The 26,947-nt window shown below is 32.4% G+C and overlaps 1 protein-coding gene across 2 annotated transcripts; it reads right to left on the minus strand.

The window, feature by feature from the left end:
* Positions 1–3,932: 3,932 nt before the first annotated feature.
* Positions 3,933–25,802, minus strand: LOC127706487 (39S ribosomal protein L13, mitochondrial-like). 2 transcript variants are annotated; one of them, XM_052211143.1, is made up of 7 exons: positions 25,758–25,802; positions 13,911–14,034; positions 12,880–12,973; positions 11,998–12,058; positions 9,210–9,296; positions 7,431–7,552; positions 3,933–4,103 (listed from the first exon to the last, which is right to left on the minus strand). In XM_052211143.1, the coding sequence occupies exons 1-7, from the start codon at positions 25,785–25,787 to the stop codon at positions 4,040–4,042; spliced, it is 582 nt and encodes a 193-aa protein (XP_052067103.1). In that variant the 5' UTR covers positions 25,788–25,802; the 3' UTR covers positions 3,933–4,039. The 2 variants fall into 2 exon arrangements, with proteins under 2 accessions (XP_052067103.1, XP_052067106.1); XM_052211146.1 differs by lacking the exon at positions 25,758–25,802 and adding an exon at positions 19,155–19,282.
* Between the last annotated feature and the right edge of the window lie 1,145 nt (positions 25,803–26,947).

Raw genomic sequence — 26,947 nt, forward strand, 5'->3', positions numbered from 1 at the left:
TTGGTTTTTTTTATAAATATTGCAATATTTTATCTCAGTTCTACAGCTTAACCTCTTTAAAATAACAAAATCCTCAGTAGCATTCCATGAAAACAGTCTAAAACACAGTCGGCTCCGGATCCGTTATATACGGACACTACTCATTCTAGTTCTTCTACGAGGACAATTTATGGAATTAATAAAACATTTGTGACGATTTCACTTGTGGGAAACGCATAATCTAGTATAATGAGTTCCTTTGTGGTTCATACATCAAATTCTTTTGCAGAGAATGAAATCGACTTTTCCACAACTATAACTGCTCTACGTGCAACTTCCACTTTAAATCCTTTTGTGTGTGTCAAAGGCCTCATAGTACGGAGAACAAATCTTTAACAAAAATAACCATTTATCACTGTATACCGTTCGGCCAAAATCGTTGGCTGAAAGCTCTTTGATATTCTCCACTATAGCACAGAACAACATAATAGAAAACACAAAGAAGAATCTGATTCTACCAAAGATCATCTCGTATATTCTATGGGTCCAGTGAGAAAAAATGTTTTCAAATGATTATAAAACTCAGAAAAACGTATAGTTTCAAAACAACTGCATTAGAAAATGTCATAAACAAAGAACATTTTTCAACAAGGGAGGAGGTCAGTTGGGATTTTGACCCCATAAGCAATGCCCAAAATTAGACCATGTACAACTTTTTCAGGGTTCGCCAAACATTTTTACTCCTGGTTGATTTTTGAATTGATAATTATCTTGATTATCTTGGAAAAGAAAGTGGTTCTAGCGAATCTTCTTTTTTGTTTGGGCTCCTGTGTCTTGTATTGACTCCCTTATGCGCCCTTTAAAGTTGTATTTTGGTAACCTCAACAGGTCTTTTTTCAGTTAACACAAATGAAACAATTGTAACTAGTCCATCCTCAATGGTGACAAAAGAATATTTTTCAAAAGACTTCCTTTTTGACGTTGTGGACAGACGCCTCAACTTGGGGTTTGGAATATCAGTGGAATGTCAGTTCATCTTTCACAACAGTGGCCAATTCATACCAGAAGAAACACATCAAATGGCTGGAGTTGGAAGCAACATTAATTCAGTGTTAGAATATTTTAGTCAGATAAGATAGTGGCTTATATAAACAAACAAGGAGGGACAAAATCGCACAGCAGGTTTTTTCTTCTTTTTGACATGTTTTAGAGTGTCTCAAATGGGATATTTATCTTCATGCAGTCCACATTCCAGGGAAGTAGAACTGTCATGGCAGACGCCTTATCCCAGGTTCAAAATCATGTGAGGATCACGGAATAGAGTTTGCATCTTTCAGTAGTCCTGAGAAAAATTCGAAATGCTGGCGATTCCAAACAGACTTGTTTGACACAAGAAACGATCAAGTATTTAAATGTGTGAAGCCTAGTTCCAGATCATCTCGCTTTTGCATGCAATTCTCAGACAATAATAACATGGAAAAGGATGTTTTCTTACAGGTTATTAAACTTAGTGAATTATCATGCAATGTTTTCAGATTATACCAATTCAAGGTTCCTGATTGGATTTTCTGAAATGGTAAGAATGTCACAAGACATTTTTACTCACTCATTCAGACATGACCTTAAAGTAGTTGTTCCACAGCAATTTCCCTGATCATTTTAGCTGTTCAAACACCCTGTCTCAAAGTAAGAACAACAGTTACACTAACATGCTGTATCTTAATATGATTATTCACAGTTCTAAAACTTCGAATTTGATTTGGCCTACCAACTGTTTCGAGCACCATTGGTGAGTATAGCGTACAAAATTATAAGCCTGGTATCTTTGATGAGGTTTTACAACCACTGGGTCGATGCCACTGCTGGTGGACGTTTTGTCCCCAAGGCTATCATCAGCTCAGTAGTCTCCACCTTTGTGTTGACATAAAATATTATGATATTTTCATTTTCTGTAAAGTTTAAAAGTTGAATTACTGTTAATTCAGAAATTAATGCGTGCATTTATTCTTGTGAATCACTGATTACTGGTTAAAATGCAAGTACTAATTAAAGCGATTGCAAACATAAAGTGAAGGCAAATCACTACTGAAATTGTGAGTTTTTTTATTATTGCGAACCCCAGACTGATGCTTTTTTTGCATTAATATAAACATCGCAATAATTTCCGAATTTACAGTATTCAAAAGACTTAGATTTTTCTATACCCCCCTCCCTCCCCAATATATTTTGCCTTAGCTGTATTTAGAAAAACTATTCGGTTTTTCCAGTATTTAAAGCTCTACAACTTTGTTTTTGATATGGCATAATAACTGTGTTAACTAGAGAGCCCACTGATGTGACTTATGTAGACAAAATGCATGTCTGACATACAAAACTATAAGCCTGGTATCTTTGATGAGTTTTTAGAACCACTGGGTCGATTCCACTGATAATGGACATTTCATCCCCAAGGTCATCTCCAGCCCAGTATTCAGCACCTTTGAGTTGACATGAAATATCATTGATATGTTTTTTTTCTGTAAATTTAATGTACAGTCGAACCACGTTGTGTTGAACTCGGTTGTGTCAAAAACTTAGATGAGATAAATTAATTTCTCGGTCCCAGTAAAATTCCCCTTCAATCAATGCATTTTAACCTTTGATGAGTCGGACTTGGTTGTTTTGAATTCTCAGTTTTAAGTCGAATAAATTTTAAAGTCCCATCAATGTAAAATGAATGAAAATTGACCCCTATGTCTTGAAGTTCAAAAGCGAGAAATTTTCGAAAAATGCAGACTTAAAGATAAAAATTCAAATCTGATGTTTTTCTATGTAACCTTATCATTTTCATAAATGATTGAAGCTGAGTAAACAAGCAAGTATAACAGTTAAAATGATATGTTTATGGTAACTGGTAATTAACACCTTTGTTGTTCTTCCAAGCGGAACTTTAGTGTGCTGAACATATTTACCTTATATAAAAACAAAACGGTTTTAAATGACCCAAGCCGAAATAAAATGAATCATTAAAATCAAAATTCATTAAATACAATAATTAAAAGGATTATGACAAATTAAGAATAGCTGAATTACCCTCAACAATGATCTTTCAGGACTTGTTTCATTCCGCAAGTGATTCCATGATTTATAGTGATTGACCTTCGTAAATATTTGTGTATTGATTTTATTTGGGAATGATTTGTATCTGTACTTGTGTGTTTAATTATTATGATGGACCAAAAAAATATGGAGCTTGAATACACAATCATAAGTTGTCATATCAGAAAAAAAGACACACTTTTCAAAATACCCATTTTACCCAAATCTCAAACCGTATTTCATGCATTCCAAATTTGTGACGACACGATCGACTTCTGATGAGTCAAACCTCAAATTTTTTGGTATTTAAAGCTTTACAACTTTGTATTTGGTTTCGCCTAACAACTGTGTTAATTCGAGCCCAACAGATGAGTCTAAGGAAGAAGAAACAAACATCTGGCATACAAAATTATAAGTCTGGTATCTTTGATGAGTTTTAAAAAATAAAAGGATCACATGACTATTCCAGCAATGAAACACATTACATTTCTTGTCATGTGACACTTTGGGCTGCCAATAGTTTTACAGGAATGGAGTACTTATCTTTCTTCAGTGCTGAAACTGTCTTCTGTTTTCTACTAGGTTTGCGATGCTTATTTTTTAGCTTTCTTTGTATTGTTTTGTGGATTATTATTTGTCTTTTTTTACCATGATGCTAATTGCTTTATTCTTTTGAATGTTCCATGGTATCTTCTCATTTTTTAACTGGCTCAGATGTTAGAGAAAACATATTTCAAACATGTGAAAGTTAAAAGTGGTGACCATGGGTATGATAATGATTATGCTAATGGTATATTCAGTGTGTATTGCTTATAACTCACACTGATTAAAAGAGCATAGTGACAATAAAAAATAATTACAAATGAACACATATGTTTTGATTGTATGGATACACAATTTATATCACAATATTATAATCAAAACAGTCATTAAACAGTACATTCATTAAAATATAAAGATTCCACAAGTCTTTCATAAACCTTCATATTTCCTCAGTTTGTAGAACCTCTGGTTGTTTCTTTTTTGGCATCATTTCTTTCTCTGGCCTGAAATATTGAAGGAAAATTGTTCAGTTTAAATAAGTGTTGCAAAAAGAAGAAGGTATGGGAAGGTAACTATTTTGGTCCCTTAATTTGACATATTGTATAGACACCTGTCTATTGTTGAAAACTGTTTTTTGACCTCTAGATGTGTCATTGCATGAGTCTGGTTGATTTATTCTCATCATCTCCTTTTGTAAAAAGTTGAAAACTGTAATTTTAGGAATATCTTCAATTGATTGTTTAAACCAACAAGAAGAAAGGAGCTGTCAAGTTGACTAAAAAAGGGTTTCCAAGCTTGTTTGATCTACCATGTTCTGTGCGTATTTTCCAATCTAACAAGGACCATAACTTCTGTACAGCAAATGTTCAAATCGCCAAAATTAGCTTGACCTCTATTTTCCTATCAATAACAACTTATCAATAGTTTGACAAGCATAGGTTGAACAGTTCCTACGTAATTGTATGCAAACAAAATAAAAAGTGTCATTTTCCAATCTATCAAGGACCATAACTCCTAAACGGTAAAAGTGAAAATAGTCATTAATTGAACATGACCTCCATTTTGTCATCTGTAACAACAATATAAAATTTAAAAAAGCATTGATGGAGCGGTTCATAATCATTACACTGAAACAACATAAAGTGCCATTTTCCAATATATCAAGTACCATAACTCCTGAACGGTACAATATTTAACTTGACCTCGATTTTGTCATCAGTAACGACTTATTTAAATTTGAAAAGCATTGGTTCAATGGTTCATAAGTTATTGCACGGAAACTTTTGTAAGTTGCTTTCCCCTGGCCATGCTAATCATTTTAATAACCAGATTTTTCATTTAGAAAACCCAGTTAAAACTGACACTGATAATTAATGCTTAGTCAGTGATTTTGCTAGCGCTCGTCACTTTCATAATTTACGAAACTGTTTTCAAAATGACAAAAGTATTTCAAATCAATTTCGTCACTTAAATTTAGGTAAGTGTAAAAAATTTCCGCATGAAAAATACTATAATTCTACCTGTATACATGTTTCTGACAAGTTTATGACCCTCAGCTAATTATCATTTACAACAAGTGTTATAAAGTTGTGATTACAGCTAATCTGCATATCGCCATCGGATGGGTTACTAATCCGGTTAATTATTTTCCTCAGTAAAATTTGTCAGTCTGCATTTTAATCTCAGTATTTCTCAAAGCCAACGACCACAATTTGCAGTTCGTTTGTAGTAGTTTCGTCATTTGAACAAAACTGTTTTCCCCCGGACAGTTCGCTTTTTAATTTCAATATTTCTAAAACGATCATAATTTGCAGTTCGTTTTGTCGTAGTTTCGTCAAATGATCGTTTTTTCGTCGTCTTTGATATAAAACGTTCAATTTCGATTAAAAAGATAGAACTTTATTTAAAACGTTCAGAAATGTTTTCACGTTAAAAACTTCCATCATCATTAACGAGTCAAACAGGTGCTTCCTTTACGATATACTGTGCATGGGTGAAAGTATTCCTATGAATTTATAGACATTAAAACGTAAAATACGAAATAAATTTAGTGCCAAAATAAATGAGAGAGAAAAATATAGTTCTTACTAAGCAAATTGAAATTAAAAAAATGATAATTTCCTGCCTTTTTTTAAACAGGAACCAATCCGTAGATGAATCCGGATTCATTCTGAATTTGTTATCTACTTGTCACCTCCTGTTTACATTTCATTTGAAAATGGAAAGTAAACGTGATCAATTCTCGATTAATTTACAATTTACAGTTATTAGAATCGTTCCATGTGAATTTGTACAAATCCTTGGTTCCAACTTTATAGAAATTAATTCAAAACATCGATTTAAACGGTTTTATAAGGATAATGATTATGCAGTGTAATAGTTTTACAAAGTTCAACAAGTTCATGCATTTATACTGTGATTCCTGGTTTTAAAAAAAGGGGCCCAATTTTTGTTGATCAGGAATGTCCCCTGAAACTAATTGAAGTAAAATTTTGAACTAGATTTTCAGATCTTATATCCTAATCTTCATATTGAAGTGACACATCAGTTAATTCATGCAATTACTGCCTAGTAAATTTATGCCTTAGTCCTTCAAAGTCTGACAAAGATGTATAGCTAGTCAGTGATATTGTTGTCTTTTTTCAAAACTACCTCTACCGTTTTTTATTGGGAAAAATGCATATTTTTTATTGAAATTGGGAAATTTGTATATTTTATTCTAAACACATTTCCGATTTTTTGCCGACCTTTGCAGTCTTTTTTGCACTGTTTTTTCATGTATATTTTGGTTGTCAGACATTTTCAACCTGAAAGGTACTTTTCTAAGAGGGGAAAGAAACAGAAGCAATGATGGTACTTAATGCATTGAAAACCACATGTGTTACAAACACCATGATGATTCTGATCAGAAAACCGGATCTCAAAAGTGCTTTCTAATATCAAAATAATAACATGAATACGATATTTACAATCATTACTACCAATGCCATCACTGTTTGGGGAAAATGTCAAACTTTTTGGGAGGAATTTTAAGCCATTTTTTTTAGTAATTGGGAATTTTCTCTAGGGGAAAAAGCCGAATTTCGGCTGTAATTTGAGGCAAACAATATCACTGCTAGTAATATACATACATCCTTAATTGGTCCCTTGCTGTTACCCAAAATAAGGTTGATTTACATCTCGCGCAAAAGTGACTAAAGCCCTCAAAATTCTAGCTTAAACCCTGGCTTAGTGCTTGATGATATGTTTCAAATCACCCAGAATTTGCACAATTTCAAAGCCTCATTAATTAATATATGGTTATTTCTGATTTATATGCAAAAATGTTCATATGCATATAGTTCATACACATTATGTCTCATTATACAGTACATATACATTAAGAATATTATAAATTTAAATGGTTTGGAATTTACGACTGATTTCTGAACTTTTCTGAAAAACTGAGGACTCATCCAAGATTTTTATACTTGCAACCTTCATTGAACTTATCATTTGAATCAAGTCAAATTCTAGTTATCATGTAAAAAGACTTAAATATACAAATCCCACCATTTCAGATACAAAAACTAGGAATTACCCCCTAAATATTTGATAAATTACCTCTATCTATAGACTACACGATATATTTATATTTGCAGCCTTTATAAAAAAAAATTGAAATCCAAGTTTTTACTCAAATTAACAGTTTTTTGTTAGCTGCTTGCCTATTATTCAGTGGCAAAAATTTCATGTATATCAAGGAAAAATTATATAAACAAAATCAATATTTGGGTGAATGTGAAGGACACACATATCTCTGTAAAAAGTAATATGAACTAAGTGCATACCATTCAAATATCTGTGGGAAGTTATCTTTCTCTAACTGAGAATAGTCTTCTAAATGTTTAGGTACTATCTGTATCTGTTGTATCTGATCACTAATATTTGCCATTATTTCATCAGGAACATTCTGAAATATTTAATAAATAACAAATGTTTATAAGTATTCATGTATAAATAATGTGACACATATCTCAACAAATCCATTATATCTAAGGGTTGTTCTAAGTAATTATATACCTTGAAGAATCTTGTTTTGATTTTTTTTTAAAGAAAAAAGTGAAAATAAAATTCTTACAAAAAAGAAAGATGTAACTATATAAATTGTCTAACAAGTACAAGTACGTTGTCTTTAAGCTACTTTTAATTGTTCCTGAGGTTTTTAAAGTAAAGTTAAGATTCTCTCACCAATTCTAACATCAGTCTGTTTTCAAAAGAATATGCACCAGAATAACGGACGGGATAGTCTCCTGAATAATGAACATTCTATTTTTTTTTAAAGGAGAAGGTCCAGTAAGGGCTAGTTATGGCCTAATATTCGAAGTACATCTAATGAAAGATTTTTGACATTTTTTAAACATTTAAGTGTCTACTTAGGTCGATTCAATTAGTTTATGTAAAAGATTTGGACTGATTTGGTCATTTAAGATGCTCAAATTCAAGCTTAGATATAAAAAAATATAAAAAGTATGCCATAAAACGTCACTTTTCAGATGGTTTTTGTCTAAAATGTAAGTGGCCCCATTCGTGTTCAGTCTCAACCTTTGTATATGTTATGTATTATCATCAAATACAACATACATTTCAATATTAAGAATGAACACAAATGCAGCCACTTCCATTTTAGACAAAAACCGTCTTAAAATTAGCACAAATGCTAAAATTGTGAAGATTTCAGTAATATTGCATGAATTCACAATGCTTTTACCTGATGCATGTGCATTGTTTTGTCAAACACAGCCCATATTTATGGTACAGACGTATTCTACTTTCCAATAAATAGCTAAAAGTTCACATTTGAACATATTTGTAAAAATGCTATATTTTGGGGCCAAAAAGGGGTGTTACCGGGCCTACTCCTTTGTAAGCACTTTAACATTGAAATTGGAAATTTCTATCCATCATGCAGACTTCAATCTAATGCTTAATGTTTTCTTTTTTTATTCTAAATCTTTTCATGGACCTTTCATTCTATTTGCAAGAATGCGGGAACTGTCACAAGAGGGACAATAAATGATTTATTCAGTCTATGAATGACTGAAATTAAGTTCACTTCAATGAAAATCATTAAATCATAAGAGATCATACCTGCCAACTTTTTAAAATCTCTATGGGGAATTTTAAGCACAAGAGGACCTTATGCTCCTCTAATATTGTCATAAGTGTTCTAAATCTACTACTATATTGTTTTAATGAGTACATATGTGCTTAAATACCCTGATAACTCATTTGAATGCCTGTTTTGAGATGTTCTGTTTATATAAGAAAGAATTTTCAAAATTCAGGTCAACATCTCTCATGGGGGATATCCCCTATAAATCGGGATAGTTGGCAGGTCTGAGAGATAGATAATGTTTTTATTGCAGATCTTCATCTTATTCTTCAACAAAATTAAATACCTGATTTTCAAATTTGACATCAATATAAAAATTGCCTTAAAAGCTAATTTATAACATTTCTACTTGAAATAAAATAATAAAATCATTAATCAGAATCCAAACAATATTTGACATATTTTTTATTACATTCAAATCATTAGCATTATACTATACATGAAAAATACTTACATCATCAGGAAATAAATGCAACCGTCTCATAATGTTTGGCCTTAATAAGTTACCCTTAATTCTTTGATAAACAGCTTTGTGCATAACCTACAAAATTTACATGTATTACATAACACCTCTCTTTATGCAATACACAAAATGACATATCTATCACACAAATCAAAGTCATGTTTAAATATGCATTACAGACTGAAACATGAAAATATCAGTGTCTTCTGGACCATTCTAGGTTTGAATCATGCAGATAAATGTTTTTATTTTTATTGTATTGTGTTGGTGAGTTGCTGTCTCAATGATGTTTAAGCAACAAATCCTTTTATTCAACCATTTATCATTAATTGACAGAGTCAGAGACACCATTACCAACTACCATATGTTATATGGTTTGTTAATGACCCCTTATAAACCCTCTATGGATCCGTAAGGGTTAAGTAGTAAACCGTATAATGAATTTATCGCACAAGGGACTTTTCCTACCAAATTTTGTATAAAATGTTAAAAATAAACAATGAAATATAATAACAATAATAGTAGAAGTGATGTCATATTACCCCTATGAAATCTACTGACACTCTATGGATCCATAATGGGTCACCACATGATGGTGTTAAACCAATCAGATCACCCTTATTTATATATAATTACCAGAGGTGCAATAAAAACATAGCATGTTTTTTTTTAAGTTATGATTTTGTATAGTTTCCAGATCTCAGTTTTATATAAAAATAAGGGGATATGGTTAGATTGCCAATGAGATACCATTAACCTATTCACCTAAGATCAAAGGACAAGCATGTAACCAAGTTCACATCACCACATTGCACAATAAAGCCTTAAAAAATTAGCAAAACTTATTCTATACAATAAGATATATAAAAATTATATTATAAAATACATAAAATGACGATACTTTTTCTTTTACATAAAAAAGTTTGTCAAAATAAATAAAATGCTCCGCAGGGCGCAGCTTGATACGACCGCAGAGGTCGAACCCTGAACAGTTGGGGCAAGTATGGACACAACATTCAAACTTGATACAGCTCTGAATTTGGATTGTGATTAAATATTTGACACAGCATAGGTTTCTGACACAGAATGAATGTGGTCTAAGAACTTAAAAATTTTAAATTGGACATTCACCTATTATGGTCCAATATCCAAAATCTAAATACATGGTTAGATTCAGCATATCAAAGAACCCCAAGAATTCAATTTTTGTTGAAATCAAACAAAGTTTAATATTGGACCCTTTTGACCCCGATTTGGACCAACTTGAAAACTGGGCCCATAATCAAAAATCTAAATACATGTTTAGATTCAGCATATCAAAGAACCCTAAAAATTTAATTTTTGTTAAAAACAAGCTAAGTTTAATTTTGGACCCTTTGGACCTTAATGTAGACCAATTTGAAAACGGAACCAAAAATTAAGAATCTAAATACACAGTTAGATTCGGAATATCAAAGAACCCCAATAATTCAATTTTTGATGAAATCAAACAAAGTTAAATTTTGGACCCTTTGGACCTCAATGTGGACCAATTTAAAAACCGGGCCCAAAATCCAAAAACTTAATACACGGTTAGATTCAGCATATTAAAGAACCCCAAGAATTCAAGAATAAAACCCCATTGAAATTGATCAAGAAATAAGCAATTTATACGAAGTATCTTCTTTTGCACAATACTGTGCAATTGAATATTTCTTGCTATTGCACAATACTGTACAATTGACAATTTCTTGCTATTGCGCAATATTATGCTATTGGATATTTCTTGCTATTGTGCAATACAGCGCAATTGAAGATTTCTTGCTATTGCGCAATACTGTGCAATTGAAGATTTCTTGCTATTGTGCAATACTGTGCAATTGAAAATTTCTTGCTATTGCACAATACTTATTAATTAATAATTTACACATTCTGTTTGGTGTGTATCTCCTACCATATCATTATTATTTGCTTTTAAATATAAATCAGAAATAACCAACTTAAAATGGAAAATTTTAAAAGAAAAAAAAAAGGAAAAAAAGAAAAAAAAAGAAAAAAAAAAATCCCCCCCCCCCCAATTTTTTGAACCCCCTTATGATTCATCACCCCCAAACTCAATCCCAGCCTTCCCTTTGTAGTATGGTACCTTGCAGTACAATTTCAGAGAGATCCATACACTTGAACACAAGTTATTGTCTGGAAACTAGAAAAATGCTTATTTTTGGCCCCTTTTTGGCCCCCAATTCCTAAACGTTTCAGGCAATTACCCCCAAACTCAATTCCAGCTTTCCCTTTGTGATATGGAACGTTGTAGTACAATTTCAGAAATATCCAAACACTTACACACAAGTTATTGTCATGAAACTAGAAAAATGCTTGTTTTTTGCCCCTTTTTTTTGCCCCTAATTCCTAAAATTTTGAGCCAATTACCCCCAAAATCAATTGCAGCCTTCCCTTTGTGATATGGAACCTTGTGGTACAATGTCAGAGAGATCCATACACTTACACACAAGTTATTGTCTGGAAGTTACAAAAATGCTTATTTTTGGCCCCTTTTTGGCCCCTAATTCCTTAACTGCTTTCGTGGTATTGAACCTTATGGTAAAATTTCATGGAGATCCATTCACTTAAACTAAAGTTAGAGTGCGAAAACCAATGTGTCTTCGGACGACGACGCCAACGTCATACCAATATACGACCAAAAAATTTTTAATTTTTGTGGTCGTATAAAAATCAATTCAAAATACTGATCTCATGATCAAATGTTGAGATAAAAATAACTGTTTTTCCTTTGTTATACCTTTGTAGGATCCATGTCATGTAATCTCCATGCTGATGCCCTGGAAAATCCACCTGCATATCTGTAATTATAGTTAATATAAGAACATAAGCCTAATCCTTCAATATCCTTCATATGTAAAAATAAAAAATTTGAAACGTCTTTTCAAAAAAAAAAAATAGTCAAAGTTCAATTAACTATTTAACTGCATTAATGAGAGTATAAGGCATAGATGCAACCCCCCCCCCTTGTTGCAATCAGTAAAAAATTATTACGATTGCCGTAATTCTCTGATATTTTTCAGTACTAATATTTTTTTATAAAATTTTAAAATAATCATACCAACAACTAGGCACACAGTGACAAATAAAGGACTTCCTTCTTTTATTTGTGACAACTAAGATTCAAAGTTGATGAGCACGCGAGGAAAAACGACCATCCCGCTGAATGGAAGTCTTGTTAACAAAATATTTGCAAGACATCAGACATCGTACTTGGCAGGTTAATTAACTATTCGGAATCAAACAAGAAATGGATAGATCGCTTACTAATATAGATAGTCCCGAGAAACCAGAAAGAATTTAATAATCTGTATCACTCAAGAGCTTATTGTTACAAAATTATATCCAAAAATTAAGCGTCACATTGATCAAAATGAGATTAAACAGGGAACTGTTCCAGACGGGTAATGAACGAAAATCAGTAACAAGTAGACTGGTTAATCGTAACACTGTAATTTTGGTCCAATATTCGTAAAAATTATGGGTAAATCGTAACGGTTGGCATCTATGATAAGGCAGTGCAGTAAGACAACATTATGATGAATTGCACTCAAACCAGTTCTATTTACATTTGTTTAATGTATTGAAGACAATGATTATCTACACTTCCATGACAACTTACCCTGTATGGTGAGGGTAGGTAAACTTTCTCCATCTGTCGTCTCTCATGGCTACTAATTTAGTATTAATTACAACCACATGGTCACCAATATCACCTGTAAGTAAAATTGCAACAATTCAAATTTCTGAATTTTAGATAATTGTACTTATTATTTTGGTCTGCATGTATACAGTACTTCTATGGATTGACAACTTGACATACATTTGAATGATTCTCTTATACCATTATGTGTTAAAAATCTTTAGCTGATAGATAAGAAGGGATTTTTTTATTTACCATGTTTACTTATATACATGTCTATATTCAACAATAAATCACTAGATGTCATTTTTCATGGTCGTTTTGAATCTTCCAGAGACTCCATTATCATTATTAGTCATAGATAACAATAATGTCAAATGGGTATTCTAGGACCATATTGGAAAAGGACAAATCAAATCCTGGTAATACCAAATATTTTGAACTATTATATATTACATTAGACAGGTAAAAAGATTGTGTCTACAAGATGTTTTAAAATGAGTGTAAAATATATTTTGTGGAAATGCCTATGCTCATATGCATTTTGTTAAAAAAAACTATGTGTAAAATTGTCATTTAAGGTCAAGTATGTCAATTTCTGTATGTGTATGACACCACAAAAGACCTTTCTGCACTAATTATATATAATGTGTCCATATTGTATTTAATACCCCGTTTATTTATCAATTTAACATACTTTGAGAAACTTCAAATGGTTTTACTTTTTTTTTGCAATTTCAAGGGCAAATTTAGGGCTCTTACCACAAGACCAGAATCCTGGATACTGCATACTGTTTGAGTCTATTTGTTGTACATTGGATCATTATATAAGAAAAAAAAAAACACAAAAATATGATTTACCAACAAAGACACATTTTTTTATAATGTAGCATATACACTAATTTCAATGTGTTGTTTCTTTCTGGAAAAAGATAGAGCAAAATTATTCTTCCACAAAAAAATTATGATTCCATTTTTGAAGAGCAAGCTCTAGTTTAAAAACAACTTACTAAGAGGATGGTATATAGGTTTGTGCTTTCCCTGTAGATATTTGACTATTTTCTTGGCTGATCTAAAGGCACACTGGTTTTCTGCATCATATAACCACCATGTTCTTGTCATAACTGACCATTGCTATAATACAAAATAGAAGAATTAAGTTGAAATGGAATGTCAATTTCAGGCAAAATAAATACACAACTCAAACTTCATGAACATAGAACCTCACTGCCTGTGACATGTAGGTATTCAATATCAAGCAAGTTGGAACGCCTGAACTTTCACTTGTATAGCGTGTTAACGAGCATACTTTTGTATCTACTTCAGCAAATATTTGAGTTTATCAAACAGAAATGATACATTGACAAGGGTGAATACAGTGTGAAAAATTCCAGAATTTGAGTGAAATTTTGAAAGGAATATATGGCTTGACTCCTCTAATGTATTTGGGCTTGGCTTAATCACTTGCCTCTTGGTGCAAGTCCTAGGCTTGACCTGGCCAGAACAATTTCCATCCCTGAGTATCTAACTCTGAAGTTTTATTTAATGCTTGTATACATGCCATATGTAACCAGTTTTACAGACAAATCTCTACATACAAATCAGAAGATGTCTTTGACTGTTACTGTTATAAATTATACTACAATGTAGTACCGAATCAGTTATATATTAAATAAATATACTTCATGTTACAAAAAAGTATCTCAAAAACTAAACTTCAAATGCTTACCCTATGAACCTATTTGTAACAAGTTACATTGTACATTTTAGAAAAGCAATACACTACCAAAGAGCTTGAAAGCATTCTCTATTTTTGATTATATTGATAATAAAAGACTTTAATTAACTTACATATGTCAATTTTACTCAAAAAACTTCACACAAAAACAGGAAAATGTCTCTGCTGTACTAATACTGACTTTGTACTTCAAATATATTTTATTTCTTAAGTATTGATGGACCATATTCATGCTCTGGTTCCAGCAGTACACTGCATGCTGTTAATACTATTCTAGTAACTTTTATTCACAACATTGTACAAACCTTTACATTTGATTGTTTGATAGACATACTTACTTTGAATGAAGTGTTCCTTATCATAAATATATATATGGAAACTGAGATACAATATGTGGTTTTCATTTTTATATTACACCTGGCAATCTATGAAAATTAACTATTTCATGTGTCCATTAATGAACTGTGTGCATAAATTGGGGAGAAAATTGGATGAAGTCAAAATAATTATTAGAACATCAACATTGAAATGAAGTCTTGCTTTTTCACTATTTCTAAAGTTTTGGTTTTTTTGTCAATTGATTGTTTTACCCCACATCTCCTTTTTTAAAACATATTTTACAGTAACTGGCATGACTGGTTAAGACATTTTTCTCTAAAACCAATGACCATTAAGATTTAAGATAGATTCCAAATCAACACAATGAATAAATTAAACATAAATAATTAGTCTCCAAAGTACAAATGTATGTTGCTATTGATAAGTTTTTAATGACAGAAACGGTATCTCTTTCTCGATAAGGCGTGAGCTTCCAGGGGTCCTCAACCTAGCTATGCCACTGAAGTCTGCCACCGGAAAGCGCTGCACATTGGCAAATTCAATTTACAGGAATGTACATATCATTTACAGGTAACACTCATAAATTTGCCGAGATACATGTATATATTGGATATTATGGGGCGAAGTCCCCAATAACAGTAACAAAAAAAAAATAAAACGAAAAAAATCAATATGCTCATGAACTCAAAATTGTTAACTTGTTTTCTAACAGTTAAACTTGTGCATTACCCTGTTTCTATTCTTTTGAAGGACGCTGCCACCAGCAAATTTGTATAACTGATAATCAAAAAGAATAATGTGGACGAACATTTTTAATTTATTATGTTTATCTACGTACCTACATGTAAGAAAATGAATCTAGGGCTTATTCAACATACAATTCTATAGCATGTAACAGGTTGGGAACAAAGCCTCTATAAAATCAAAATCAAATAATTTTATTGGTGTAAATTCCAATACAGGAATGATACCAGCTGACATTTACAAAATACAAATACATATTTTCTCAATGATAAGAGACACATATTTTATATCTACATTGCGTGGAGGTATTATTTATACTATATTATTAATTCAAGCTACATGTATTACAATAAGCTTAAATACTACAACAGTTCTTAACAACATTATGTTTGCTTTAAATGAATGTTCGAATCATACATATCGCTTATTCCAGCTACACACAGTGTTCTCCCCAGGATTTTTGGATAGCACCAGGGTAACGCGTGTGGACAGCTTGGTGAAATATTTCATACAATCAGTTGTGTCACGTCGCCTAGCTTAGCTCTATTTCTAGTTACTGTAGTTTTTATGTCTCTTGTTTTGTTTTAATACTGTGATACTGTGTTATGTAGACATTGAGTCAGAAAATTATTGGTAAAAAAGAAGTAAATAAAAAAACAGTTTGTATACTTTAATATATTTTTTAAAATAAATAAATTATGATTCATAATTAAATATTCATCTGAATTTGAAGTAATTAAATCTTTTATAAAATCCAAAATCAATAAAAATAAAATATCATTCAAAAGAGAACAAAAATGTTCAATTTAAAATACTCTCTAGTTTCTAGAAAGAAAGTTGTTGTAAGACTTAATGTAAGTGAAAGGATTCCTGTCATAAGAAGATATAAAATTAACAAGAACAATTGCAAATATTGTTTTATTATTTGAACCAGTTTGTATCTTGGATTTTAATAAAATGAAATTTTTCATAAATTTTAGAACATTTTGCCATAGATTTCATGTAAATATTAACCTTTCTTGTCTTTGTTGATAATCAAACATAGATACAGACTTAATACATGTACTGCACTGAAATCTAAATCTTTATTTGTCATGAACCATTTAAAAAGAATTCCTAAATCTATAAATTTATATTCGGTCTATAGATCTATAAGTAACCATATTCAATGTCAACAACTAAGTCTCCCTATTTTCCCACCTAAATGACAGGAAGTAGATATAAATAGATTTAACATGTGCTTATGGATAAAACTTGCAAGATTACTTCTGTTATTCGTTAATTATGGATATAGATATCCAGTTTGAAGGTACAGTCATGCATTTTATTTATTAAATAGAATCGAGTGCAATTAATTGTAAATAAACTTGAATATTCTACGTGAACTAACAGGGTCATGTGATATGTACAGACAGATACTACAGTTTGAAACCCGACTATCATGCAATAACTATGTCATAATTAAAGATAATATTGGCCATGGTTTAATCAGAGTCATATAATACTATAATATCAGAATTGAGAAATGTATAATTGTCAATTATACGTAATGAGCCACCTTTATGATGTACAAAAAAATGTACCTATCGGGTCAAGACACTGTTTGTGTACAAACAGAGACATATATGTCTCTGGTACAAAGTATTTGCCGACTTGTCACAGGTCAGTGCTTGGGTGGTGAGTGAAGCCATAAAATAGTTATCTGTGATCATAAAGTTATGAACTCTTAATTAAAACACAAAAGAATCATGTTACAAGTGTTAATTACATCGATTAAACCCAATCAACAAGGTTAACCTCATAAGGTAAATCGATCATGTGGTGTAAACAATCCGTGTTGAACTAGTTTGAACTGGTCAAATTTCACCAGGAATTTTATACCGCACGGAAAATATTTAACAAGTCGTTTAAAACTTTACCGATTTACGATTTTTTAACTGAAAATATTAGCACCACGGAGAAAAATTATACAACACGGTTAGAACGATACCACCACGGTAAAAAATTATACATCGCGGGCCCGCGGTCCTTTAAGGGCCTGGGGAGAACACTGACACATGCAGTACAAATGTTGGTATCATTACTTTTCAAAATGAAACTAAATTTATCTTGTTCAGACTTATTAACAAAAGATGGAACTATATCACTTGAATTACAAAATAGTATATTTCTATTAAATTCTAACGTTTTACATTTAATGAGGAAATGGAATTCATCTTCAATTCCATCCATGCAAAGTGGACAAATTCTCTGTTCTAAAGGCGTTCTAGTATATCTACCAACTTCTATTAGTAATTTGCTATTACTTATTCTAATTTTTACCATTTTAGAAATAACACTTTTGTTAAGGTCCAATAGGTCTAGGAGATATTTTTCTAATTCGAATGTGTTTTTAACTTTGAGATACTTTCTTAGATTATTACCATGACTATATGGTGTTTATACCTGTATAGAGGGATAACCATTCTATACCTCTATAGAGGGATATATTTGTTTAGACTGGATTTAAAGCAAAACATGGCAAATGCGCATTTCTACTTATTATGGCAGTAGCCTGCAACATTTGATGCACCAATTGATGTACTTAATTTAATATGCACATGTCTAGTTTACTGCTAAACTGACTGAATAAACAACCTTTTGTTCATCAGAATTGAAAGCTGTGATGATCAGGTAAATTTCACCCAGTTATCATGGTTATGCCTAAATGAAGAGATTTCAATTGTTAGATTTAACATAAAATTTAAAGGTCAACTGACCATATTGTTGTTGATCAGATGTTCAGATAGGTACACAATAGATAGAAAGAACTGTCACTTTAACAGAAAACTGGGCATTCCATTTTTTAGTAAAGTGCAATAATTGATACATGTCATGCTATAGATTATAGCCAATATATCTAGAAAATGCCATTTGCTATCTTCCTGCTTTAAATCCAGTCTAAACAAATATATCCCTCTACAGAAGGTAATCCCTCTATACAGGTACATTGTATAACCTGTATAAATCTGCTGTAAATGGGATATCTTAAAGTATTCTAAAGTTTTGCTGAGTTCATACCCTTTCACAGGTAACACCTGTCTCTTATTAAAAGAAATGCCAAGCTTAGTAAAATCTGAGAACGGAAGGCACTGATTTAACTGCTGACGTTACCACAGGAGTTTGAAATCCTAGCAATAAAGGTGTATAAATATGCCAAACTCGACTATCACAGTAGAGCTTCTCTCGAGTCGAGTTTGGGAGAAGCTCTACTGTGATAGTCGAGTTTGGCATATTTATACACCTTTAATGCTAGGATTTCAAACTCCTGTGACGTTACTGGATAGTGATCGAACAGATAAACAAACCTTCAAAGTGTAATGGGTGAAGCGTCTGGGCACAAATGCTTTAGCACTTACGAAAGAAGTCAACACTAGCGAAATTTCAGACTTACTAAAACTCTGTTGTGTGCCATTTCAGATTATTTTTTTCTCAACGTCATGTTGATATGATTGTAAAAATTTGTTTTTCATGTGCTCAAAACATACTTCCGGTATTGAAAACATCCAAACATCAAACGGTTTAGCGATGTAACTGAATCCGGACTGTACTTATAATAGCGCATGGACAATTAACCTAACCCGAATAATTCAGTCGTTATATTCCACCAGAGACATATATTACATGTCTCTGATTCCACTGCTCTACGATGGCTACATTAACTCGCGAGTGGGAGAGTCGATCAAGGGGAGGGACTGATTTGTGCCTATTTATCTTATATTCAGAGAATGTTTGATACTGTTTATATCTTTAGTTACTTATAGTGAGAAAAATATTGATACTAGATTAATTAGACAATTTATTCCCTGCTAGCGTCACGTTGTTAGTTATATTTAACGGTTGTCGTTACCCGGGAAAATAAACGTATTTACACTTTTGGTATTTAGCTATATTTTGCCTCCGAATGACCTTAGATCTACTCCGAATCACCTTTTGACGTCAGGCAACAATCACTTTTTAATTGTGACGTCAAATGTTTTGAATTATGATGTCAAAGTTTACGGGAACCTGTGTGATTTTACGTAATGGCGGACAAATTTGCATACAAGTGTAAATACGTCTATTCTCAAGTTAAAGTATGGAGCTTTTTCGAGATATTTGTAAATTTTCACAACACAGACGATTATGGTAGATGTAAATAAATGTGGGTCTAAATATGCATTAACATTTAGGCATATTCATTATTTTAAGACTGGAATGTACCCCCCACCCCCCCCCCCCCCCCCCAAAAAAAAAAGAAATATCGGACACACCGTTCACTAACATCCCTTTTAAAGTTTAACTAATTAAAACCCTTGACGACAGACTACGTGCTGATCTTTTTTGTGCATAACTTCAGAAAAAAAATCATATTTTGTGTGTGTTATTTAGGGCAATTAGTCTTCATTTTCTGAATTTTTTTTATTCTGCCCTTCCTAAAATATTTTAATTGATTTTTTTTTTAATATTAACTTTGGACCCCCCCCCCCCCCCCCCGGCTGAACTAGCTTTTTAAAAGTTGACAAAGGGCCTTTTAGCCCCCCCCCCCTCCCCGGCTGAACTAGCTTTTTAAAAGTTGACAAAGGGCCTTTTAGCTAGTGGTTACATCCGTCTTTTACAATAAAACTGTCATATATATATATATTTTTTTAAATAACATAAAAAGAACAAGAGGATATAGTGATAAAACCCGTCGACAGAGGGGGCGCTTTAGTTGTTATGAATAAAACAGATAACATAGAAGAGGGGAATTATCAACTGTCAAACTCAATAACAGTTTCTTTTTACAAGCAATTAACCGAAATTTTTACAAGCAATTAACCACAAATTCAACACAAAATACTATTCGAATGATCATCTCTATCCTTCAAGAGATGTACGAACTAAAGTATATTGATAATGACACCGTTGATTATCTTCGGTCGCTTGAGAACGAAGCCAAGATTGGAAGATTCTATATGTTGCCTAAAATACACAAAATTGGCAATCTAGGTCGACTAATTGTTTCAGCAAATAGTCATCAAACTGAAAATATATCTGAATTTATAGACAATCAATTAAGACCTCATGTTAAAGAACTCCCTTATTACATTCAAAAAGAGGGACGAAAGATACCAGAGGGACAGTCAAACTCATAGACCGAAAACAAACTGACAACGCCATGGCCAAAAATAAAAAGACAAACAGACAAATAATAGTACAGATGACACAACATAGAAAACTAAAGACTAAGCAACACGAACCCCACCAAAAACTGGGGGTGATATTAGGTGCTCCGGAAGGGTAAGCAGATCCTGCTCCACATGTGGCACCCGTTGTGTTGCTTATGTTATTACAAATCCGGTAAATAGTCTAATTCGGTAAGTCACATTCGTGAAAAGGGAAGGGTATTGTAGTTACGACATAAGGAACATATCCGATATCATCTGTGAAACGGTTATTCCGTAACGGTCAACCAACTCGTGATGGCGTCCGTAAAATTTACGAAGGGATGATTTCAACTTCACCATTTGGAACTCTTGGATTAATAGCTTCCTTGTGAGCAGCAATCCTCTATCAAGGAAATCATGATAGGAAACACAAGCCCGGGAATATCGTATCAATTGGGAGATATATACTCCGTATGCAGGCGCTGCTGGAATGTTGCTACATAGAAATGGAAAGTTCACAATTGGGAAGCTGAAATCATCTCTTTTGTCGTAAAGTTTTGTTTTCAACCGACCCTCATTGTCAATTTCTAGATGTAAGTCAAGATATGAGGCAGACTTAACTGTATCTGTAGTATCCTTTATCTCTAGTTCGATGGGATATATTCGTTCAACATAGTCACCAAATTTTGTATTATTTAGTGAGAGAACATCATCTATATAGCGGAACGTAGAGTTAAAGGATATTGCTAACTTCTTATCTTTCTTCCTAAGAAGTTCCTGTATGAATTCAGCCTCATAATAATAAAGAAACAAGTCGGCAAGAAGAGGAGCACAATTGGTTCCCAATATATGACTGGTTATTTAAAGAAAATAGAAAGCCTTAATCCTTTACCACAATACTATACTCGCATCCGTGGACATGTCTTCTTTATATACAAATATTCCACAAGACGAAGGAATAGCAGCGTGTGAGAAGGTATGGAACATTCGCAGGACAAAAATCCTCCAACTGAGTGCCTTGTTACACTTCTGAAACTAGTGCTGGAGAACAACAACTTTTCTAACTATGACAAACACTATCTACAGATAGACGGCACTGGTATGGGCACAAAATGGCCCCGTCATATGCCAACATATTTATGGACCAACTTGAAAAACGCCTCTTGGCTAATGCTCAATACCAGCAATTATAATGGTTTCTATTTATTGATGATATTGATTTTAAATGGACAGATTCACAAGACCATCTGAATGAATTTCATGAACACTGTAACTCTTTCCAACTTTCAATTAAATTTACACACGAAACATCAATGAAGAAAATTAACTTCATTGATACTACGAGTTACATCCAGAACGGAACCATGATAACGGATCTCCAAACAAAGAAAACAGACAAACATCAATTTCTCTACCCAAAAAGTTGCCACTCCGAACACTGCTCCCATGGTATCCCTTTCAGTTGGGCATTGCGAAACAAGAGGATATGCTCAACTAAAAATAAGCAAAATGCTAGAATTGTACAACTACGTAGACATCTAGTTGTTCGAGGATACAATAACAACAGCATTGATACAGCTTTCGAAAAAGCAAACAACCGCAAAGAACTAATGGAGTACAAGTATAAGAATAAAGGAGTCAACAGAACACCTCTTGTATTCACTTACCATCCTGATATTAAAAATGTGTCATCCATTGTTCGAAATCATTGGCAAATTCTAGAGAATGACTCAAATTTGAAAAAAAAGGTATTTTCCTAACAACCAGTCATGGCCTTCAGAAGACCTAAAACCATCCGTAACAAATTAGTGACAGCTGTATTGAACAAAGCAATCTACTCCACCTCCTGGTTGCTATAAACAATGTGGGAGAAGGAATTGTTTATGTTGTAAAGCTGCCAATACTAGCAATTCTTTCATCATCTTCTTTACAAAACAAAGTTATACCATCTACGTAAATTCCAACTGTAAAACGGAGAACTCAATTTATGTATCAACATGTAACACCTGTGGCATTCAGTACATGGACAAATTTAGTATTTTGCTAAATAACCATTGATCATGGTACAAAACCAACAAAAACTGTCCTCTCACAAGACGTCTTCGCTCAAAGAATCATCCTTTTGATAATGTTACTTTTCAAATTATAGAAGTGAACACTGATTGGGACACCGAGGCGAGAAAGAGAAGAGAAAACTTTTGGATCTACCAGCTCCATACTTTAGATTGATTTTGATTTTTGGTGTTTTAACGCCACTTTTAAGCACCGCTTTTGGGCTATTTAGTGGCGGCCAGTTTTTATTGGTGGAAGAAGCCGGAGTGCCAGGAGAAAACCACCGACCTTCGATAGGAAAACTGACAACCCTAGTCAATTAAGATTGGAGTCGAGTGCACCCGCACGAGCGGGGTTCGAACTCACAACCCCTGTGTTGACTGGCTAGTGATTACAGTAGCCATACTTTAGAACCTGGTGGTCTAAATGAAAAAGACCAGAAAATATACAGGAAAGATAAAGAATAATTCATTATGAAGCATCGTCCTTAATATCTTTGTAATATTGGCCAATGGACATTGTAAATTTACCTTACTTGAACAACAGATTTCGTAATTAAATGAATAATCTTGAACTTCATCCAAATTTGGAATTCATTTACCAAGCAGGAAAATTCAATGTACAATGAGCTGCATAAATTTCTTATCTGCACCCGATTTCACAAGGATAGATGCACGCTCGATGAAGGCTTATCCTCTCCTCTAACTATAGCTGATAAAAAAATCAGTTTTCGTTTCGGGAGGGGTTACCTTCTCGTAGGAATTAAACAAGGACGTCTAAACGCAATACCCAAAGTATTTTTAAGTGTACAGGAATGATTATCTACTCATCTCTTCAGTATAATTACAGGATGCTACTCTATTTTTAGAAGCATATAATCACTGTAAATTTATATATATATGTCTGCCTATGTGTAGTGACAACTGTAAATTATATCTTGTCCATCGGATTTCCTATGATTAAGAAATAAATGAAATACCAGGCGTTAGAATATTTATAAAGTGCCTAGAAAATTAACCTAACAATGTTAGAGTAGATCTGATTCTTTACTTCCTCCCCGACCGGGGCTGGAACCTGTATTTTTCACTTCATACTTCTTCGACAACACCGCCAATATATATATATATATGTATATATGTGTACAAATTTTTGCACCTCATGTTTGAGGTATACCATCTTTTCCGCAAGTTTATTGTTTTTTGTTTGGTATTAAATTGATAATAAAGATCCATTTTGTTACATCTTGTGATCCGTTTATTTGGCAATCGCCAATGACAGTCAGCAGAGTTTAAGAACATCCGGTGTTCGACCTGTTAGTCAAAGGCGTTTTGTTTAAATATACTTTTTCACTTTTTTGGTCTTTTGGAAAATGTTGTTTGTGCTGTATTTAGACCCCTCTACCAAGAAATTTGTTTTGCATGCTCACGTATAAAAATTGCGATTTTTATCCAACGCAATCATAGGTTTGAACGTTGTTTTCAATTTAGACATATTTATATTTTTTCGTTTGGGCTTGTATTATATTTGCCTTCGGGTTTATATGATTCGTTCATCCTATTTCGATTCTTCAAAATTCAAGAGTCTATCCTAAATTGAGGTAAATTATAGGGCCTTCCAAATACCGTTTCGATTCCTAACATCACTAGTACTGAAGAGACATCAATTGTCGAAATCCGGATATGGTGTACAAATTTTTGCACCTCGTGTTTGCGGTATACCATCTTTTCCCAAGTTTATTGTTTTCTGTTTGGTATTAAATTAATAATAAAGATCCATTTTGTTACATCTTGTGATCAGTTTATTTGGCAATCGCCAATGGCAGTCAGCAGGATTTAAGAACACCCGTTGTTCGACCTGTTAGTCAAATGCATTTTGGTCTTTTGGAAAATGTTATTTAGACCCCTTTATCAAGAAATTTGTTTTGCATGCACACGTATAAAAATTGCGGTTTTATTCCAACGCAATCATAGGTTTGATATCCATATCCAGATGAGTAGATGATCTTTCCTGAACACTAAAAAATACCACAACTTATTTTTAAATATAGATTTGTACTTAAAAGCTTTATATGTGCGTTTGTTTGAGAGAAAAAAAAATAAGTTGTGGTTACAGTTGACAAAACTAAATATTATAGACATCACAAAATATCTACCCACTCATTTTTATTTTATTTTATTTTATTAGATATTTTATGAGTATGGTTGGGTAGATATTTTGTGATGTGTTTTACGTTCATTTTAAACAACCAATGCATTTTATCAATTCAGAATTATCTTTTCATTCAAAGCATTTAAGTACAAATTTGATACATTTTAATCATGTTCTTTCAAACAACCATTGCTATTTATCCAGTTGTTTTCTGTTAGAAATATTAAAGAATTAATTAACTTAGGTATATTCTTAAAATCAGAAAAATTTAATTGCAGTATATAGTATATTTGTTCTCACATATTGTGTTTATTAAAGTATATAATTCTCTGCTCGTATTTCGTATTTTGTATTATGTTGTATTATATTTTATTTCATGTACACCTTTATATTTATATATTGTGTAACTCAAGAATATTTTGTAAAAATTCTTATTATTGATGCATATAAAATTATTATTATTATGTGTATGTATCCTATAAGCTGTATTGCTTTTGGAATAAAGTATTATTATATTTGTTTGTTTTATTTATTTGTTTTTATCTTCCTTTCAGGAAAAAATACCCTGTTCATTTAAAGCCTAAAATTGTTAATCTTAACATCACAAACTTCTTTTTTGTCTTAAGCTTATAGCAAAGCAACAACTTTAAAGTGCAACATATATTTACCTTACAAATTTTCAAGCTTTTATACTGCATATGTATATACTGAATTCCTGATCATTCAATTTTCTGAAACCAATATCCATTGACTAAAACAAAATCTATTCAATTTAATTTGTTGGCATTCGAGGAAAACATATTTTATAAAATGTACTCATCCCATGTAGACACCATTCATTAAGAGTACAAATATAAACTGTATCATTATTTTAAGAAACACAAGTTGCATGAAGTTATTGTTTTAAAGAGAATTATTTCAAGAAATCTCAAGATATTAATGAGTGGTAATCTTTGTTATAGTTTTCGTTGTAGTGTTTGGTTTGTTGTTGGTCTTTATAAAAATACAGAGATGCCAATGAGACGTTCAAATATCGTGTAATTTAGCAATAATGTGTCATCATAAGGCCTTCAACAATGAGCAAAACCCATACTGTATAGTCAGCTATAAATGCCCCGACATGATAAATGGAAACAATTCATCATTTGACGAGAAAACTAACGGCCTAATTTATAACAATACAATTAAATAAATAAAAAAAAAACCTTCTTTGGCCATGGGATGGTCTGTTCTTCTTATATCATTATTTCTTAACAAATCAAATCAAATTGGTATAGAGATAACAGAAGTATATATTACAAAATTCATATTTACATGGATACAAAGATAAGACAGACGCAATATATAGATGCTCTTGAAAGGTAAAGTACATGTACCCAGTGGACCCTACAAAGAGATTAGTAGTAATGTTATCAATTTAATAATTTGTTTAGATCGATTTGATTTTTTGCTTTGCGTCAGTTCAGTTGCACCTAGTAATAATATGAAATATTGAAATCATTAAAAACATATGCAGCCAGCTTTCACACACTAGTACAAGAATAAGGAGATGTGGTATGATTGCCAATAAAACAACTACCTACCAGTGACCAAAGAACGTGAATTTAAGTAACCGTAGATCACCGTACGGCCTTCAATGAAAAGGAAAGCCAATACCGTATAGTAAGCTATAAAAGGCTTCGGCCTGACAAAATGTGAAAAAATCAGACTAGATACAAAATGTAACTAACTTAGACTAATGCTTAAAACAATAAACGAAAAAAAAATTTGACAAACATAACGACAACCACTGAATAACGGGCTCCTGATCACTTGGGACAGGCACATACAGAATGTGGCGGCGTTAACAAAATATTTG

Source organism: Mytilus californianus, unplaced genomic scaffold, assembly GCF_021869535.1.
Source record: "Mytilus californianus isolate M0D057914Y unplaced genomic scaffold, xbMytCali1.0.p SCAF_1, whole genome shotgun sequence".
NCBI classification, from domain to species: domain Eukaryota; kingdom Metazoa; phylum Mollusca; class Bivalvia; order Mytilida; family Mytilidae; genus Mytilus; species Mytilus californianus.

What these genes read in the sequence shown, in the direction of transcription:
- LOC127706487 (XM_052211143.1), bottom strand. Translation starts at nt 25,787, where the DNA reads ATGCAGTATAAAAGCTTGAAAATTTGTAAG. An exon ending in AAAGCTTGAAAATTTGTAAG is followed by an intron (nt 14,035 to 25,757) that starts GTAAATATATGT and finishes TTTGTATTATAG; the next exon opens with CAATGGTCAGTTATGACAAG. An exon ending in ACCTATATACCATCCTCTTA is followed by an intron (nt 12,974 to 13,910) that starts GTAAGTTGTTTT and finishes TTTTACTTACAG; the next exon opens with GTGATATTGGTGACCATGTG.